General features: G+C 34.0%; 2 protein-coding genes across 3 annotated transcripts; one reads left to right on the top strand and one right to left on the bottom strand.

Annotated features, from left to right (window-relative positions):
• Positions 1-592: 592 nt before the first annotated feature.
• Positions 593-4,591, top strand: LOC107858733 (protein WVD2-like 4). Of its 2 annotated transcripts, none has more exons than XM_016703510.2 (8): positions 593-1,675; positions 1,825-1,873; positions 1,964-2,056; positions 3,183-3,302; positions 3,570-3,668; positions 3,923-3,982; positions 4,071-4,165; positions 4,251-4,591. In XM_016703510.2, the coding sequence occupies exons 1-8, from the start codon at positions 852-854 to the stop codon at positions 4,387-4,389; spliced, it is 1,479 nt and encodes a 492-aa protein (XP_016558996.1). In that variant the 5' UTR covers positions 593-851; the 3' UTR covers positions 4,390-4,591. The 2 variants fall into 2 exon arrangements, with proteins under 2 accessions (XP_016558996.1, XP_016558995.1); XM_016703509.2 differs by having other exon boundaries at positions 598-1,675; positions 1,819-1,873.
• A 1,611-nt stretch (positions 4,592-6,202) lies between these two features.
• LOC107858734 lies at positions 6,203-9,091 on the bottom strand. The gene is made up of 5 exons (XM_016703511.2): positions 8,755-9,091; positions 8,426-8,512; positions 7,005-7,154; positions 6,711-6,908; positions 6,203-6,501 (listed from the first exon to the last, which is right to left on the bottom strand). Exons 1-5 carry the CDS (start codon positions 8,953-8,955, stop codon positions 6,397-6,399), a joined length of 741 nt encoding a protein of 246 aa, XP_016558997.1. The 5' UTR covers positions 8,956-9,091; the 3' UTR covers positions 6,203-6,396.
• Between the last annotated feature and the right edge of the window lie 10,684 nt (positions 9,092-19,775).

The following is a 19,775-nucleotide window of genomic DNA, read 5'->3' as shown; positions in this document are numbered from 1 at the left end:
CATACTTGATTTTTGACATGTTTTACTTGAGCTGAGGGTCTATTAAAATATTTTTTTACCTTTTTACTCAAGGTAGGAGGAATAAAATTGTGTTAGCACCGCCCTCCTCAAATACTACTAGTGGAATTACATGGGATATGTTGTTGTTAGTGTTTCCATCAAGGGTAGCTAAACGATTTTGATGGCCTAAAACCAAATTTTAAAAAAGGTTTCAAATATATTTAATAAAATTATCTTTTGTGTGCATCACACGTGTATCTCGCGTAGCATACGGCATCTCATGTGATTTACGTGCATCTTATGTGTATGTCGTACACAATACATACATTCGGTTGTCAATTAGTAAAAATATATATAAAAAAATGGACCCCCCATAAAGTTGGTCCCAAGCCATTGTTTTAATCACTATATAGTTGAGCCGACCCACATAAAACTATAAATGCATGACATGTAGTCTCTAAGTAAACTTTAATTACTTTAACAATGATTAATTGTTAATATATAAGTTTATCATATTTTGTACTATCTCTTAAAATTAAATTATTTTTGTTTGGGACAAACTACCAACTGGTCATTTATGTTTCTCAATAAGTTAAATTTAACGGTCCAATTTGCAAAACTGATTATTGTATGATCTGAAAAAGCGAATCCAATGTTTTTTAAAAATAAAATCCAAAAAGAAACTAGCCGTTACAAAAACCAGGAGCGTCTAAAGCTCAACGTGTACTTCTTTTCCCCCTCTTTCCCTCTTCCATTCATGAATTCAATAACAAGAAAACCCTAACCAATCACCAATAACCCCAGTTCCGATCAACTTTTCGGCGACAATTATACTATTTCCGGCCACTTTGATGGATTCCAACTGCAAATCCACTAGGCTTACGCCGAAGAAATGCTCCAAGAATTCCGAAAACTTGAATCCCAATGTCGAAAACAGTCCAGTTTTGTCAAAATCTTGTAAATCACTTACGAAATCGGCGACGAAGACGCAAAAGTCAGTTTCAAGAAACTCTAATGCGATTCAATTGGCTTCACCTTCGCCGAAAAATAAGATTCGTCAGAGGAAGTTTGTGATCGCGAAGAAGAAGAAGAAGTCGAATGGAGATGATGTGAATGTGTCCATGGTTTGTAAGTGTAATAAGGATGGCGTTGAGAAGAAGAAGTGCCTTTGTGTTGCTTATGAGACTCTTCGGGCTTCTCAAGAAGAGTTTTTCAAGAATCGCGGTGGAAATGATCATGATGATAATGAATTAGAGAAGTTGGATCGCGATGACCAGGAGGTAACAATTCCTGTATCAATTTCCGAGGGGGAGAAGTTAAAGGAAGGCATGGGTTTGGGTGGAATGAGTGTTGTGGGGAATGTAAAGAGGGGAAGGGAGAGATTGTTGGAAGAAGTAAGGCAAAGTGTACCTGACCTTGGTTCTGGAAAAGTGCTGAATTTGGTAAAGGCTTTTGAGAATCTTCTTTCGATACCCAAAACAAATGAGTGTGAGGAGGAAGGTGAAACTGATGAAAAGGAAAAAGAAGGGGCATTGCCTGGCTTACAGTCTCACAAGATTCCTGAGACACACGTATCTTCTTCTTCGTTTTGTCCACCCGATTTTTTCATCACCTCCGAGAGTTTAGGCTTGGATTCGCGTCGTGCCTCCTCATTGGATGGCAGCCATGATGGATGGTTGGTACTCGAAACGCCATTGATTTTTTTTCTTTATCTGAGTCGTATTAATTTTATGATTGAGATGTAACATTTGCTTAATGTTGTCCTTTTATTCCTCATTTGAGTGCTGATATTAGATCTGTTCTTTTGGCTATTCCAAGCTTTAGTATTTCAAGCAGGACTTCTTCAGGTGGTGGTCGGAGGAGCAGACGTGATGTAAGAATTTTCTTCTTATCCATTACCGTTAGAAATGGCGAGGAATTTGTGTTGATCTTTATTCATTTATTTTCATTTTTAATGCTGCAGAGTGCTGAATCCTCAGGCACATTTACTAGAAGAAGCTGGAAGAGAAGGCAGCTCAAAGCAACATCCCAAAAGCCCTTCAAACTTAGAACCGAGGTTTGTGAGTTGTGTGTTTGGTTGCTCTAGCATTGCCTAATTGGTTACCAAATATGATCAAATATGCAGTTGCAGTATATCCTGTTGATATGTGCTGCTGCCACAAATAGTGATATATGCAGACAGACACTGATTAGGATAGAAGGGTAGGAGTTAGGAGTCCATACTTAGTAGGTAGCTTAGTTGTATGGACTCTTCAATTTCAATGCCTCATGCACTCGTGTTGGATTCTCCAAATATTACCCTACTTTTGGAGAACCCCACACGTACCTGCTGACATTTTTGAAGAGTCCGAGCAACATAGGTAGGTAGGAGTGTATTGACTTCAGTGGCGCATGTAGAGTAGAAGGTGTGGGTTCCCGGAGTGTATTGACTTCAGTGGCGGATGTCGAGTAGAAGGTGTGGGTTCCCGCTACCGTAAGGCTTAAAATTACATAGAAAAATCGTCAAAAGTTATAAATATTAATAGATGGGAACCCATAACTAAACCAAGGGATAGCTTAGTGGCAGGAAAGGAGCCCTTGGGAACCCACAAGTTTAAATTTCTGGATTCACCTCTGATTGACTTGCTGTCCATTCTAGTAGTCGTAGTATTACTCTTGTTACTTGTTCGTCGATTTCTGTTATTATATGTTGTTTTGTGTAGGTTGATTGTAGTATTATTTTGTTGTAGCATGGTTCTGCTACTATTCTTTTATTTCCATTACTTCTTTTGACTGTTTTTATCTTGAGTCGGGTTCGGAAACAGCCGTTCTACCTCTAAGGTAGTGGTCAGGTTTGCATACACTCTACTCTCCCCAGACCCCACTTTGTGGGAATATACTGGGTTGTTGTTGTTGTTGTTTTAGACTGGACACTGAAAGATGGACTGAATTCTATGGCTACACGCAAATCAGAACATTGGTCTCAAATTCCCTTTGTTCAATTCATAAAGGCCATTGTTCCCTGATCACTTGCAGGGTGGTCTTTGTTTGTATAGTTTCCTATTCTTTGAATCCACAAATTGATTGTGTCCTTTCATTGTTGAACTGCATATAGATACACCTTTTCAATTTAGGATGTCACGTTAATTCCAATTATTTACCAATTATACTTGAGGAGTTGCTTATATTGGCTATTGCTGCAGGAAAGGGGAAAAGGTAAGGAGGAAGAATTTATTAAGAAAGTGCAACAAATGGTGGAGGAAGAGGAGAAACAGAGGATACCGATTGCACAAGGCCTTCCATGGACAACGGACGAGCCAGAGGTAGCATAAGTTTTCCACCATTTCTAACCAATAAGTACTTCAAAAGTGAATGCATTGATCTACAAGATTACCTTGTTTTAACTATGCCTGGAACTTAAAAGGGAATGCATCTTGGTGATCTAATATTTTGGGGACTGGAGTTTTCCGAACCAAAATAAAACAGACATTAAAGTAAAATGTTATAGGAAGTTCATGTTACTATTGCACAAATCTTTTGCATTTGGGATTGTACTTCAGACCGGAATTAATCTGTTTTCAACTGTTCAGTGTTTGTCAAAGCCTTTGGTAAAAGAGATCACGATACCAGTTGATCTGGTGCTGCACAGTGACGTTAGGGCTGTTGAACGTTCTGAGTTTGACCATCAAGTAAGCTTTGCTCATTCTTTATCAACTTTGGCCATTCATTAACCTAGATTAATTTCTCTTCATGAAGGTGCGCTTTAGTTTCATGCAAAATGCTGCTACAAAATATCTCAATTTTGTTTTCATTACGAATATTTTATATGAAACATGTAAATGTCTGGGTAAGGAGATTCTCAAAGAAAGTGCACAAGCAAATTTCTTCCAGTAAAGTCTTGCATGTTTAGAGAAATAACCAAAGAGAGTGCAATTTGTATCAGGTAGCAGAAAAACTGAGCTATATTGAACAATACAAAATGGAAAGAGAGAGACTACAGAAGGTAAGCCAAGCAAATCTTTTTGGGTTGAAATACCTGTATGCAGTTTTGCACTTCCATTCTTATATCGTTTATTGTTTCCCTTCTCCAGATGGCTGAGGAAGAAGAAATTAGGAGGCTGAGAAAGGAACTTGTTCCAAAAGCTCAACCAATGCCCTACTTTGACAGGCCTTTCGTCCCTAGAAGGTAGTCACAAGTTTCCAACTTTACTTTATTGCACAAGGGTCCAGATGAGCATTATTTAAATAGGAAATTTGGTGGTGTGCATTAGGTCATCCAAAAATCCCACTATGCCAAGAGAGCCGAAGTTCCACTTACCTCAAAACAAGAAGATCAAGTCCTGCATGTCTTTGAATGATATGTACATACACAACAAGATTGAATGCGGCGGGTGCAGCGATGACCTGTGAGGGTGAGGCAGTCTGCATTTTCACCAATTCATATTCTTTTATTCAACGGTGTATATGAAGCATTAGTTTTTCTTAATCATCGTCTCTATGTTGATAGAGGAAAAAGAAACAGTGATATGGCACAATAATATGCCATCTCTATTGGCACAATCTGTGTACTTCCGTGATTATGTTTTTGAATGAGAACATTTTGATTGGTCCATTTTTTCGGTTGAAATAATCATCTTACTCTTCCCGCTGCTTGTCATTTTATCGCCCACCATTTTGATTGGTAACTAGGCAGCAACAACTATGATCAGCGCTGATCGCAACTTATATCTAATAGAAAAGTGCAGAAAATAAGAGAAATAAATTTTAAGGCAATGAGTTTGTTAGTTTATTGAAGATGCTACTGAATTACATGGACACAATTAATCTTGGTCAAGATCGGCAATTGGGCAAGAAGAATTGCTTGTTTAGTTGGTTAGATAAAGAAACAAATTCTTGCCTCCACCCTTGGTTCTCTTTTGTTTTGCTGCTCCAGTTTCCAGTATTTTTGTGTGGGAAATTTGCTCATTTCATTCCTTCTCAGTATTTTCAACTTTTGATTTAACTTTCAATTAATTAAAAGGTGCGGTTTTGATCCTTTTTCGCATGGATCATCACCAATTTAATGAATTATTATCATTGACTGAAAATATTTAATTAATCATGTGTGTTATGTTAAATTTGTAGTCTAATGTTTGCGGGTTTCATATTTTCTTTGTAAACAGAGACCAAAAACACACATCTTACTTGATTCACTCGCACATGGATGAAAATGTAGTTACTCTTTTTTGTATGTTGTAAATTCTAGTCACCAATGTTTCTCTCAATCACTCCAATGTCAAATGATGCACATGAGGAAGTATAATTAGTGTTGAATAGAAACAAAGTTAATTGGAGGTGTGCACAATTGAACATGCAAGTTTTGCCAATTAGATAGAATTTGTACACAATTTAACAAGTTAAATCTTATTACTTCTGCATAAAAGGTAGGTAAATGAATATAGCATTAAATCTTATTACTTCTGCATAACTTTTGAATAATTGAAGGACACCCATTCAACTAACTTATAAACAATTAATTTAACAAGATAGTAGAATGAATAATGCCGAATCTTGTTAGTCTAGCAGAATTTGTAACTAGATGAACAATGCATGAGAGTTTTTATTACTCCTACATGACTTGTGAACAATTTAACATGATTGATTGAATAACAATTGTATTAAAATTATGCCTTGCTGACAGAACTTATGAACAAGGAAAAAATTCTGCCAATGCGACAAGACTTGTGAACAATTTAATAAAATAAATATTTTGAAAGAAAAACGATAAATCCAAAAGGAATACCTGCCTACAACTTTAATCTATCATTCACTCACTATTCATCCCTGAATATTAATGGGGTTGAGTTGTGGAGATAACAATGTAATAATATTTACATTAGAACTAAAAAATAAAGATGGGAAGCCGTTCCTTATGCACTAAGCTCCGATATGCATGGTATTCGGGGAACCACGGTACCACAAATGTGAATTACACAGAGAAAGAAATTATATTAAAGATTCATTATTGAATTTCTGCAATTGCTATGTTATTCTATGCAAAATAGCCAAAGGGAATGTAGCTCAAATGGTAGAGCGCTCGCTTTGCATGTGAGAGGCACGGGGTTGGGGTTCGATCCCCCGCATCTCCATCCTTTTTCTCTAACTTTACTAAACAAAAATTTCATCTAACTTTACTAAACAAAAATTTCAAAGGACAACCACAGAAAGCATAAATCTCAAATCATCTTCACAATAATTATTTTATTTTTGCTAAACTCAGAAAGAATTTAACTTCCAAATTATGGGAATACTTGTCACTATCTTTGTACAAATCCCATCAATATAAATAACAAAATTTCCTCATTCTTGGATACCATTGACAACAATTGAACACTACTAGTGTCAATCACCATGCACCACTATAGTTTTAGGTACTGTTCAGACTAATAAGTTGTTCTGCATTTCCCTCTTGAATTCAGCATAGTCCGAAAGCAAGCTACCATTTACTTTACTCTTCATGTTCTGCAACAGTCTCCTTAGCACCTGTTCAAAAAGGCAAAGAATCGTTTGTCAAACTCCAATTTATAACGACAATTGTAGTACAAATATATTTCCAAAAGGGAACTAACTTATATAAACTGACAGTGACGAGAAGTGTTTTTTCTTAAAAAAAATCTTTTATGTGATCTTATGTTTACAACCAGTGTATAGAAGTTGAAATCATGGGAAATAGAGCAGGTATGGCATCTAACCGACTCTGTGACATCTCTACGAACAGCTTCAGGGACCAACGCTAGCACGGGTGGAAGAACAAAGCTAATGCTCATCTGTAATTGACCTTTCAGCCTGCTCCTTGGTCCATTCCTGTCCGGGTAAAGAGACCCTTTTACTCCAAGTGAGAACTGGGATGGCTTCATCACATCATCCAGCCCTTGAAGCTCCCATCTTATCTGCATAACCATTGCTTTGACTCCACATTATACCATTAGAAAATACAAAGAACGTACGATTGAAAGAACACAGTGTAGATTTGGTTTGACACTTACTATGTCGAGTTCAAGAACCTTAGAAACATCAGGTGGGATCCCAGGCGGGTAATCTATTCCTTTAGATTTACACCTCAATCTCATATCAATAACTGGCCAGACGGTGATCAACAGGAACTCTATGGGTAGCATGTGAATTCTCCACTCTTCCTACATGGAACTAGTAGTCAGGCATATATAACAAGGCATGTTTTGATACTGAAAAGCAGCAACAGAGTGAATAGGGAACACCAACTATTCAATCTCTTTGACGTTTTCAAAGAGGAAAAAGGGAAAAAGGAACTTTTTCTTGGAAGTGCTGTCAAACTAAGACATATTCTCTTATTGAGACATTCATCACTGTCTAATTAGAGTATAGCGCCCCAGATAGCATGAAGTGATTGTTTCATAGGACTGTCAATTAGAAAGGTTTAAATGCAGCATAAAAAATTGGAGAAGTGTCAAGTATTTGAAAGCTTTCAATTCTGGAAGAAGAAGACAGCATGACAAAAGAAGACAAAGTTAGCCCAACGAAGGAGTAGGCATGAGCCTTTTTCTAAACGCGTAGAATGTAGAAAAGTTCAAATTTGGAATATAAACGTAACCAGCTTTTTCCTTTTGTTAGTAATAACAATTACAGGATCCAAGAACATTCAATCCACACAGAGTTGAAAAAGAACTTTATGCAGGGAAAAAAAGAGTATTGACATAACATGTAGATAACCAACATAATTAGAAGGTTGCAATGGTCGAGAGCATTACCTAAAATAGTAAAAGTTCAGAGGAATAAGGCGTCTAACAAACTTGATTGCCTTAGAAATGCAAGTAAACAGGATAACCTCAGCAGCTGAATTGCACAAGTCACTATGGAAGTAGAACTAACGTCACACCTACTTATTACCCCTATATCTTTGTTTGCTACACTACATTCTTAACTTTGCTTTCCCACCAGATTTTGTGTTCATCAACTGAACTGCAGGTTTATAAATACTGATGTTAGGATGAATATACGCTTCACGAGTGACATGTTGGTGCTCAATTAGCACAGCATAGAACACAAACAAATGAAATACAAAGGGGATTAAAAGATGAATTGGGAATTCATGTTATGAAAATGGACCTTGGTCTATCTCGTTGTGTGAGGATTTGTCCAAGATCATATAAGGAACCAATCCCTCAAACGATGTGAGACACTACACACCTCTCGGTCCCTCCCATATCCAGGACTGACATCTAGTGCTTGGTCAATACAAATTTGGGGCTCAACAGTGGATAAACAGACAATAGAAATGGACTCGACTACTTTTACCAAGTTAAGAAAATGAATTTTGGTCTAATTTAACCTAAAAGTTAGCTCATGAGTCGAGTATTGCCCACGACCATTTAATAAAGAGAAAACATATTATTCCGCCAACCAATTCTGGGGTTCCAGTGATGAATACCTGATTGAGTTGCTGGCTCCTTCTTTTGTCAGGAAAAATGGCCTTGAAAATTCGAGGTTTATTATCCAGATATCTATCAAACGAAGCCTGTCAATTCAATTATTCAACTTCCACTGTTAAAAAAATTCTGGCTCTCTGAACGCAATATATGAGATATAATTTATAACTTCACTTAAAAAAAAAGAGGATTGCAGAAGGCTGACGGACTAATTAAAAGTAGCTAGTAATCGTAACTATTAATTATTGCGATTGATTAATAAAACTGACTAAATTTAAGATAGAGCTAAATTAGTTAAGTGATTAACAAGTAGAGAATGCAAAATTAATACCCCGGGTATTTCATATAGAGGAATATCAGTGGCAATTCTGGAAGTGTAAGTTGTAGCATTATCTATCATCTGGGATTTTACTAGCTTTTGCTTTGCCTGGGATAAAAGTATTCGTGGTCCATTTAATTTGGGCACCAAAAAATTGTTGTGGAGTGAATATGTACATGAACATGATATATAAGCTGCTGAAAATTTCACCATACTTTTTATATAAATGTTGATTGCTCCTCTAATTATGGTTTAGACGCAAGGGAGTCAGTCCATTGTGGAGAGTGATGGAAAAGGAAAGAGAAACAACATGCGGACACACAGATAACCATATCTACACTTCTTTTTAGTCCCATGTGGCAACATGTCAGTGGTCTTGGGATATGAAATGATCCATCATCTATCTATTGGATCTGAAATACTTTTTTCCTCCACCTATACGATCTATTTTATCCTTTTATTTAATAAATTAATTTATATTTAATTTATTAATAACGTGATTTCTTTTAATTGGTCAAATACTAATTAATTAAACTAATTAATAACCCAATTCACTAAACCTAATCCACCCAAAACCTAATAACCCGACTCGCCTCATCCAAACCTAATAACGTTAAAAAATCCAAATTAGTCGTATCTTTCCTCCAATTTTTCTCTTTATCTTCATCGCCTAATTAATGCTAATTGATGAATGAGCACTGATCATAAGCAACATTAACTTTGTCGAAATACTTCCGAGCTTCCTGAAAAAAAAAGAAAGCAAAATTCACATAAAGATTTGGCATTTCTTATGTATTTTCCAGCCGGCATAATTGATACACATCAAGTTTACATAACAATAACAATTGATAACCTTGTGAGTTGTGTTGGGTTCGAAATCGAAAGGACGTCATGCGGAAACTCATAGTTGCAAACTATGAGACGATAAATAAGATGACAACGAAAAACAATACTAAAAACATAATTTTATTATATGATTTGGCCAATTGGCCTACATATAAAACCTAATATTAAAAACATAAAACTAATAAGAGAGAAAATCTCCCCTAAATGAAAATCTTAAAAGACTATATTATGAATGCTATTATGTTATGGTATGAGAAGGGGTGTTCTATTTATAGAGTTCCGAAACCTTTCCCCAAGAAAGAGGTTAGCCAAATGTGGAAAAAAATTATATTTTTTTTTCTTTTAGAAAAAGTAAAAGTAATTATGACAACTTTTATTTTTCTTCTAAAAAAAATAAAACTTAAATATAGTAAGAAAATCAGGACAAAAACCTTAACAAGTGGTTCAAAAAATATTCAAGGACATGAAAAGGAACCTGAACTACAAAGAACACAAGAACTTACCAGCATGAATACAAGCACCAATAACTAGGAAAGTGTAGCCCAAGCTCCGAAACAAGGATGCCAAGTTGATGTGCCTCAGGGAGTGGAAGGACAGAAATTGAGAGAGAAATATCATTACTACTGTAACCATTCCAAAGAAGTGATACAATTTCAGTGGTCCATGTGGAAAAAGTTCGGAGTACATGATCTTGAAAGGCAAAACAGAAACAATAATGTGAGCAGCAGGTGATTCACGGAGACATTAAAGCCAGCGTTATTATGCTTGATGGGAACTAAAACGCGAGACTTGGCAATTTTGGGCTGGCACGACTTATGGATCATGACAACCGAGACCGGAAGAATGGGTAGCCTGCTCCCTAGTACCTTCAATATCCAAAAGCAACCGAGAAAGCTGATGTTTCCAGCTATGGTGCGGTTTTATGTTGATGCGCTATGGCTTATGGAAAAGCAACTAGGTTGATGCCTTACTGCCTCTAGAATGTGACACCATCTTTACCTCTATTAGGGTAATTTTACGTCCTGACTCTTCCCTATTGGGGCCTGAAACAGGGGATCTTTTTTGCACTTTATTGAACAAAACAACATTGATGTCCTTGTTGCTGTTATTGTAATTGCTTTGTTGACGCTAAAAAACATTCATGTTTGGTTGGGACAAAATGTATGGGATAACTCATTTCGGGATTAGTTATCCCAGAATTATAGTGTTTTTCTTATTCCTCCTTGAGGGTGGGATAACTAATCCTGGGATAAATTATTTTCCAACCAAACGACACCATAGTAAAATCTAAAGTGAGCTTGGTTTTAGTAAGAGTTGTGTACAATAGGTTGTTTATAAAAGCATGCAGACATGCAAAGGCATCCCAAAATCTGCACTACTTGGACTTGTAATTAGGATAGAGTGGAGGTACTTTGTATTTTTATTTGTAATTTTTCATACTTTGAGTTGGACCTGTTAAATCTTTTAGTGATTTTGGTATTCACCGACAAAATTGATGGGTATTTTTGTTATCAAAAGACACGAGGCAATACAAAAGTTATTCAATTTGTGGTATGCCTCAAGGTTCTTAATATTAAAACTTATATAGTATGAGAGCGCATAAGAAATAGTCACTAATAACTATTGTTGTGTTCAAATTTTTTCAAGTTATTCGACAATTTGTTGTTTCTGTTTTGCCTTTCAAGATCATGTACTCTGAACTTTTTCCACATGGACCACTGAAATTGTATCACTTCATTGGAATGGTTACAGTAGTCATTATATTTCTCTTTCAGTTTCCGTCCTTCCACTCCCCGAGGCACATCAACTTGTCTTTCTTGTTTCTGAGCTTGGACTGCACTTTCCTAGTTGTTGGTGCTTGTATTCATGCTTATGTTCTTTGTAGTTTAGGTTCTTTTTCATGTCCTTGAAATATTTTCTGAACAATTTAGAAAATTTAACTCACAAGGTTATCAATTGTTATTGTTAGGTAAACTTGATGTGTATCAATTGTGCCGGCTGAAAAATCGTAGACATAAGAAACGCCAAATCTTTATGTGAATTTTGCTTTCTTTTAGGAAGCTCGGAAGCATTTTGACAAAGCTAATGTTGCTTATGATCAGTGTCATTTCATCAATTAGAGTTAATTAGATGAAGAAGAAAAAGAGAAAAATTGGAGAAAAGAGCGGACTGATTTGTTTTTTTTTTTTTTTAATGTTATTAGGTTTGGATGGGGCGGATCGAGTTATTAGATTTGGGTGGGTTAGGTTTAGCGGGTCGGGTTATTAATTAGTTTAATTAATTATTACTTGTCCAATTAAAAGAAGTCACGTCATTAATGAATTGAGTATAACTTAATCTGTTTAAATAAAAGGGCAAAGTAGGCCCTATAGGTAGACGGAGAGGGCATTTCAGGTCCAATAGGTAGACGGAGGGTATTTTTACATCATTTCATATAGTTGAAGAACATTTTAGATCCTTTTTTATTTGAAATTTATAGTTTTACTAGTTTAGGTGTATGCACCTCGCGCGTGTACCTCACTTTAATATATTCAGATGTTACACTAAATACGATATTTGATATTTGTTGAAATAATAAAAATGAATACAATAATTAAATTAAATTTATTTTAAACATGTAAATATGAAGAATTTATTTAATTAGCTATATATTATTTGTAAATATCTAAGATACACAAATAAGATAGGTGAAGTACATTAACAACATCTTAAATTTGCATAAATTTTATTAACCACTTCTTACGATTTGTTTCGGTTGAGCACTTAAACACATGATAAAGTATTATTATTAGACACTTTCAATTTTGAGATAATTTTTCTATTTATATCCTCAAAGCCGATCGACATTCATCTACCACCTGTAAAATACAACAAAGTAATACGATAATAGAGATATCATAATAATAAAATTAAACCTAACCTTTACACAAATATTTCCTCAAAGTTGACCGACATTTATCAACCACATGTAAACTAAAAGAAAATAATACGATTAAACCTAACACTTACACACAAAAAAAAATTCAAAGTCAACCGACATTCATCTACCACTTATATTAAGTAGAGAAGACAACGATGCTAAGATATTAGAACAAAAGGACTATTAGGTCAAATACGACTTTACCTAATCTTGACATACATATTTCTTAAAATCCAACTGAACATATAAAATAACATGATGTTAGAGAAATCAAAACAATATCATTAAACATAACCTTTATAAAAAATTTCTCAAAGCTAACTGACATTCACTACCGCTTATAAATTACAATAAAATAATACAATAATAGAGATATCAAAACAATACAACTAAATCTAAAATTTACGCAAAAAATACAAACAATAATAAAATAATATGATAATAGAGATATCAATACAATACAAAGTCTTAATATCTTTAGAAAGACATTTTTTCATTTAAAGAACATAAAAAGTAAGTCAATATTATAAGAATATTTTTCGTCCATATAATAAATATTATCATACAATAAAATCAACACATTAATGTCATCTTAAAACAAAACATACTTTATGATGTACTAATAAAACTTGAAAGAGGCAACGCTAAAAGCAATTGAAATTTTATAAAATAAAAAAAGAGAGAAAATAAATTTTTTCTAAACTAAAAAGAGAAAAGGAAAAACCTAACCAAGCACTAATTCTTAGAATAACGCAGACAATGAATTCGCCGCCTAAAAATTGCGAGAGTCTAAATATTTATAGGAATACTTTTTTAATTGAGTCCTGTTCTTTTCCTATTTTAGGAGTCCTTTTTAGTTGGGAGAGAATATTAATTAATTCTTCTTTCCATATATTTTAGGAGTCTAGTTAATATAATAAAAATATTTAAATAATAAATTAAGAAAAAAAAGGTGAAAAGACGATTTTATCTAAATCAGAGTTTTGTAATGAAAGACAAAAAGTGCAAATCACTTTTCTAAGGTCTTCACACTTTTAATATATTATATTATATACTATAGATATAGATATAGATTATAGATTGTAGATTATATAATAATATTTGTGTGTTTATAATATTTTTACATTTAATAATCTTAAATATTTCATAATATTTGTGTGACTATACAAACTCTCTTTAAACCTTAAAATAAAATTTTAGCTTATATTATTTCCAAATATAGGAAGGCCTTCTCTAAAAAATAAATTGACGAAAAAATAAGTTAATTTAAATTGAAACAGAGAGTATTTTTATTACATTAAATCAAACAAAGTACTATTGGTTTTCTAAAATTTTAAATACCTTATAAGTCCATTTAAGTTGTTTGGTGCAATTTACAACCCTTCTGCAATTTCATTGAATACTCGTTTGATTTACGGACTGAATTAACCTAGAATTATAATTTTTAAAGTAATTTATCCCTAGAAGGTGAGATGAAAGATATTACCAAGTTAGACGGGGACATTCACTCCAAGATTGAGTTTGGGATAAGATTTATTTTATGTTTGATTGACGGTATAAAATTATATCAGAATAAACTTAAACAGTCTAACCAAATGAATATAAAAGGCTATCAACTTAACTGACATAAAATGTCATTAGTAAAGGGCACAAAGACAACAATGAATGAGGAGTAATGTACTGTTGCACGATAGTGGCAGTAAAAGAATAGTTACAAGAGAAAATTGAAGAAAAGGTGTCTTTTAAGTCTTAAATGAAGGATTGGTGACATTGACCAACAAACATAATTAGGAAACTTGATTAAGTTAATTGTGGACTTGATTAATATTTTTAAAACTTTCTAATCTTTTCAAAAATACAAATCAACCCAACTCACACCCCTCTTCAATCCAAATCATCGACCGTCTCTCCCCTCTCTCTCGATAGCTTCTCTCAACCAACTGTTCTGCAAATTTCTCCTTTCAATCCCCGACAACTTCAACCTTCGATGGAAAATAGTTGGGCTTCGAGTTCCTTTTCGACTTCAACCATCAATCGACGTCACAGACTTGATCTCTGGTCACAACAACTTCAAATTCTTCATCGTTCCTTTTCTTCTTTCATAGGTAAAAAATTATGGCCTTTTTAGTTTTGAAGAAAATGAAGAACTTGAGCCAACTTCTCTTATAGTATTGGTTAACAATTTTAATATTTGTTGCTTTAATTTAAAATGAGGTTTGAATAAAACCCTAATTTCCGATATTTTTTCTCTTCTCTTCTCTTTTGTTGTTTGATTTCAAAGTTTAATTTATTGCACCCGTTGTTGGATTGATTTGTTCTTGGTAGAAATGGTGATATTGTTGTTGTTCTGTTGAACAAAATCGTGCTACTATTTTTTTCTCCAACAGATTATCCATCTGGTGTAACATATTAACCATCTGATGCAACAGATTTAGTATATGATGCAACAGATCAACCATCTGATGCAACAGAAAAACCATCATATTAAAATTTTGATATAACAGATTAACCGTCTAATGCAATAGATTAATTATTTGATGCAACAGAAGAACCATCAGATAAAAAATCTAATGCAACAGATTTAGCATATGATGCAACAGTTTAACCATCTGATGCATCAGTTTAACAATCTGATGCTATAGATTATTCATATGTTGCAATAGATTAACTATCTGATGAAACAGATTTACTATCGGATTCAACAGAGAAACCAACGGATTAAAAATCTAACACAACAGATTAACCATCTGATGCAATGGAGGAACCATTGGATTAAAGATCTGATGCAATGGATGAACCTCCTGTTGGATAAAGTTCTATCAACTTTTCCAATAGGACACGTCCAAGACTTGATTTTTCCAACTGATCATTCATCTATCGCGATAGACGAACCTTCTATTGGAAGAAATTTAAACAATATTGACTGTTGATAACTGTTCCAACAGATCACTTATATGTTGCAACAGATGTGTGACCTGTTGCACAGACCATTCATCTTTTTCAACAGTTAAGTGATATATTTTGTATTGTCATAATAGATTACTCAGCTGTTGGTACAGGTTAGTTAACTATTCCAACAGATTACTGTTATGTTACAATTGATATGTGATCTATTGCAAAGACCATTCATCTTTCTCAATAGATGAGTAATATGTTTTGTATTATCGTAACAGATTACTCAGCCGTTGCTATAGGTTATTTAACTATTTCAATAGATCAATCATATGTTGCAAAAAATGTCTGATTTATTGCACAGACCATTCATTTTTCTCAACAGATGAGTGATATATTTTATATTATTGTAATAGATTACTCATTCGTTGCAACATGTTATTTAATTATTCCAACAGATCACTCTTATATTGCAACAGATGTGTTATCTGTTGCACAGTCCATTCATCTATCTCAAAAGATGAGTGGTATATTTTATATTATTGCAACAGATTACTTATTCATTGTAATAGGTTATTTAACTATTCCAATTGATTACTTATATGTTGCAACAGATGTGTGATCTATTGTACGGCCCATTCATTTATCTTAAAAGATGAGTGATATACCTATTCTAACCCAAAAAAAACACCTCGCACACCCAAAGAATCTTGAGATGGTTGTCTGCCAAAACTGATAAAAATACAAAATTTCTTGATCTCTTCAACCACCCGAAGGATACAGTAAGTATAATTATAATAAGTTTTTGTTTTAATTAATGATTTTTTGAATGATCTGATCATCATTCTAATATATGTAATGATTTACGTTAGATTGTGCATCCGTTGCTAGTTCCGACCAATCGAGAGTTGAAGATGCCATTTTTTCTTACTTTACGGTCTGTGCAAATTTTATCGAACCCTAAGGTCATTGTCAGAATAAAAATAGAATTATTTGGAGCAACAACCATTACAAGAAAAATAATTTTGGAGGGTGGGCCTGTTGTTGTTGATGGTCTTAGTGGTGATGGAGTTGTTGGTACTAATGATGCTCCTCTTACAGTATTTAAAATAAATAATTATGAGTATGATCATACTGTTATATAGATTTTGCCTTTCCCAACGAATGTTCTGCATGCAAATGTCAAGACTACAAGGCAAAACATGATGTAGTGATTAATGCTATTAATGCATTAACTGCTTCTGTAAAGGATTTGACATCTAAGAGGGGTGTCATTCCATCAGTGAGGATTTTATATCCATCTACTCCATTAGAGATTAAGGCTAAAAGGAGAAGGAAAGTAATTTCCAAGGCATTATTAAGCATCAAAAAAGCAAAATTGCAACTCTTCTGTCTACGTGTTGCATTGAGTAATGTACAATGGCCAAAGAAGAACAACACGAGCTAAAGAAGGTGAATATATATGTCTATTCCAACTAACAAACAAATACATATCTATTTCAACAGATGACACATATGCTGAAAATTATCAAATAGATATATACATCTATTGCAACATTTGTCTAACTTGTTGCATCAGATGAAGTATCTATTGCAACATATGTCTCTTCTGTTTTAGCAAATCAAATAGCTCTTCGTACCATTTTTATTTGTACCAACAGATGACCTATTTGCTGCAACAGATGATTCATATGTTGCAACAGATGGTTCATCCGTTGGAAATTATCACACAAGTCTTCCTCATGTAGAAAGTTATCCCAACAGTTGATTCATCTATTGCAACAGAAATATAATCTGTTTGGGATAATTTAAAACAGGAGGAAGAATTGTTTGATTTGCTAGAACAGATAAGTTATAGAACAGATGAGTTATCTTTTTCCATTTTGTTGTATCTCCATGATTAACATTGACTAATTTTGGCTTTCCAGGTGGATGTCGAAGCTACTGCTGAACAACATTGACAATATGCTACTCATTTTATGGAAAGACGGAGAACAGAAAGCGCAGAAACCATACGTAAGCGACAATACAAATCCAAAATGACCAAAGCCGAATTTCATAGCAGCGGATGACGAACACTTATCCATATTGAGTAGATCTTTATAGCCTGAGTCTGTCAAAGTAATAATCTCACCCCTCCTTTAGAACTCTTGCCATCAATACTTAAATTGTTGATGTATTTATTGAGATTTGTACCCATAATAATTTTTTTTATATTTTATTTATTTGTTGATTTATTTCAGCTAATTTTTGAAGGCTTCGATTTATTTTATTTTGTCTATAAATTTTATTTTTTTCTTAGATTTGAACTTATTAATTGAAATGGAATACTAGATTCAAATATTGCAACAGATAATGTATCTATTGCAACAGACGACACATCTGTTGAAAAATATTAAACAGATTCAGACATATGTTGCAATAGGTAGGTAATCTATTGGAAATTATCAAACAAGTTTTCCCACTGTTGCAACAGATATACTTAGATAGAAACATCGACATAATGCAACAGATGACCAGCCTATTACAATAGATAAACTATATGTCAGAACAGGTAGAATATCTGTTACAAAGATGGACAATCTATTGCAATATAAAAATTCAACTTTCATTAGACATAAAAAATTGCCACTATATATCAAAAAGTGAAAAAGATTCTTAAAATAAAAAAGGTGGAACCCATCGACAATGTTTAGTTTAAACACATAAAATAAAATAAACATCAAGTAGATAGTGTTCATTTTAAACACGTAAAATAAAATAGGCATCAAATGTTTTACTTTGTCACTTTTTGTTCTGTTGGCTACTCACATGTAAGTCACGCAGCCAAGGCTCGTTGAACCCCTATTTTTGCTGATTTGGCCCCTAACGACTATTTTTCTCCTATTGTCTTATATATTCATCTTCTTCCTAAAATTTAATCCTAAATTCCCAAATCTTCTCTTTCTTCTTCATCTTTTTTTCTCTATCCAAATTCATCTCGATTATTTATATTTTTTCTACATATTTTTTTATTTTTTCCAATTGAGCGTGACGATGTCGAGCTCATCTTCCACTGTTTTTTGTGACAAAGATTTTCGATATTGTAAGTGTGGTCATGAAGCTCTATTGAAGACTTATTGGACTCAACAAAATCCAGGTCATAGAGTTTTTACTTGTAAGATTTCAAAGATAATATTTTTCTTATCTAATTAGTTGATTACTTATTGAATTATAATTGTGGTCTTATTTTTGTAGAAGTTGGGTAGATGTGATTACTTTGATTAGTATAAAGAACGACACCCTTCACAAGCAAATCGTGTAATCTGTTTGTTGAAGAAAGTCAAGGCTTTAGAAGAGAAACAAAATCGAGCAGGAAGATACTACATTTTTGGCGTTATTGCTACTAGTTTGGTGGTGTTGGCCACATGGATATTTGATGTGTGAGCAAAATCTAACACATTTAATGATTTTTAGCTCAAATAATTGTGAATTTTGAAGCAACTCTTGTTGTTTTGATGTGTTTGCTCATGATATTGTAGAAAAAGGCTGAAGAAATGAGAATAAACAATAATGGAGCAAAAGAGTTGAAAATCTGAGCAAAATAGAAGAAAACATGGCTGACGACTTTCGTGATAAGTTGTCAGCCTCATGATAGCCTATCTGCATTGGAGTTAGCCTTAACCAGGGAGTTGCAGTTTGAGGAGCAGTTCTGACGATGCCGGTGACATGGCATCAAAGTCGTGATAAGGCGTCAAGAATGGCGTCAGCCTTAAGCAGAAAGTTAGCATGGAAAGAAGATATCTGACGACGTTGGTGATACGCCGTCAGATCCCTAACATGGCGTCAGCCACATCGTCAGCCTAAGAAGAACCTGAAGGCAACTGAAGCCTCTCTGACGTCATCCGTGATAGGGCGTCAACTTCTTGACGCGGTGTCAGCCTGGGCGTCACCTATTCCAAACAATTTTATTAATTTTGTTATTTTATTTCCTTAATTAGGCTTTAGTATAAATAACATCTTTTAGGATTTTTGATTCATTCATAATTCATCTATCTGAACAATTTTACTGGGGGCGGAAAAGGAGAGAAACATCTCATTGAGGGTTCCTAACATTCTTGTAAACATCTTCCATTTGAAGATTGATTGTGGGTATGATTTATTACTTATTCTTGATTATGAATTCAATACATATTGTTGATCTTTGTATCATGAATAGCTAATTTTCTTTACTTGAGTTATGGGAACCTTGATGTGAATACTAATTTGGGTTGTGAATCTAATGTATGTCCATAAGAAATTGATGTTGCATAAACCTTTATTTATTTTAATGACTTTCTTGGCTGCAACTTAATAGAGTCAGCAGTACAAACATCACTTGTCTGAGAGGAAAGTG

Source organism: Capsicum annuum, chromosome 2 (assembly GCF_002878395.1).
Source record: "Capsicum annuum cultivar UCD-10X-F1 chromosome 2, UCD10Xv1.1, whole genome shotgun sequence".
Classification (NCBI taxonomy): domain Eukaryota; kingdom Viridiplantae; phylum Streptophyta; class Magnoliopsida; order Solanales; family Solanaceae; genus Capsicum; species Capsicum annuum.
Note: the sequence above shows the minus strand (reverse complement) of the source record. Positions and strands in the feature narration are given on the sequence as shown.

Excerpts from the sequence above, each read along its gene's own strand:
- LOC107858733 (XM_016703509.2), top strand. The coding sequence starts at position 852 with ATGGATTCCAACTGCAAATCCACTAGGCTTACGCCGAAGAAATGCTCC. Across the intron at positions 1,676-1,818 it reads GATGGCAGCCATGATGGATG|CTTTAGTATTTCAAGCAGGA; the intron begins GTTGGTACTCGA and ends GGCTATTCCAAG. Across the intron at positions 3,669-3,922 it reads GTTCTGAGTTTGACCATCAA|GTAGCAGAAAAACTGAGCTA; the intron begins GTAAGCTTTGCT and ends AATTTGTATCAG.
- LOC107858734 (XM_016703511.2), bottom strand. The coding sequence starts at position 8,955 with ATGGTGAAATTTTCAGCAGCTTATATATCATGTTCATGTACATATTCA. Across the intron at positions 8,513-8,754 it reads CTCTATATGAAATACCCGGG|GCTTCGTTTGATAGATATCT; the intron begins GTATTAATTTTG and ends TTGAATTGACAG. Across the intron at positions 6,909-7,004 it reads AGGTTCTTGAACTCGACATA|ATAAGATGGGAGCTTCAAGG; the intron begins GTAAGTGTCAAA and ends ATGGTTATGCAG.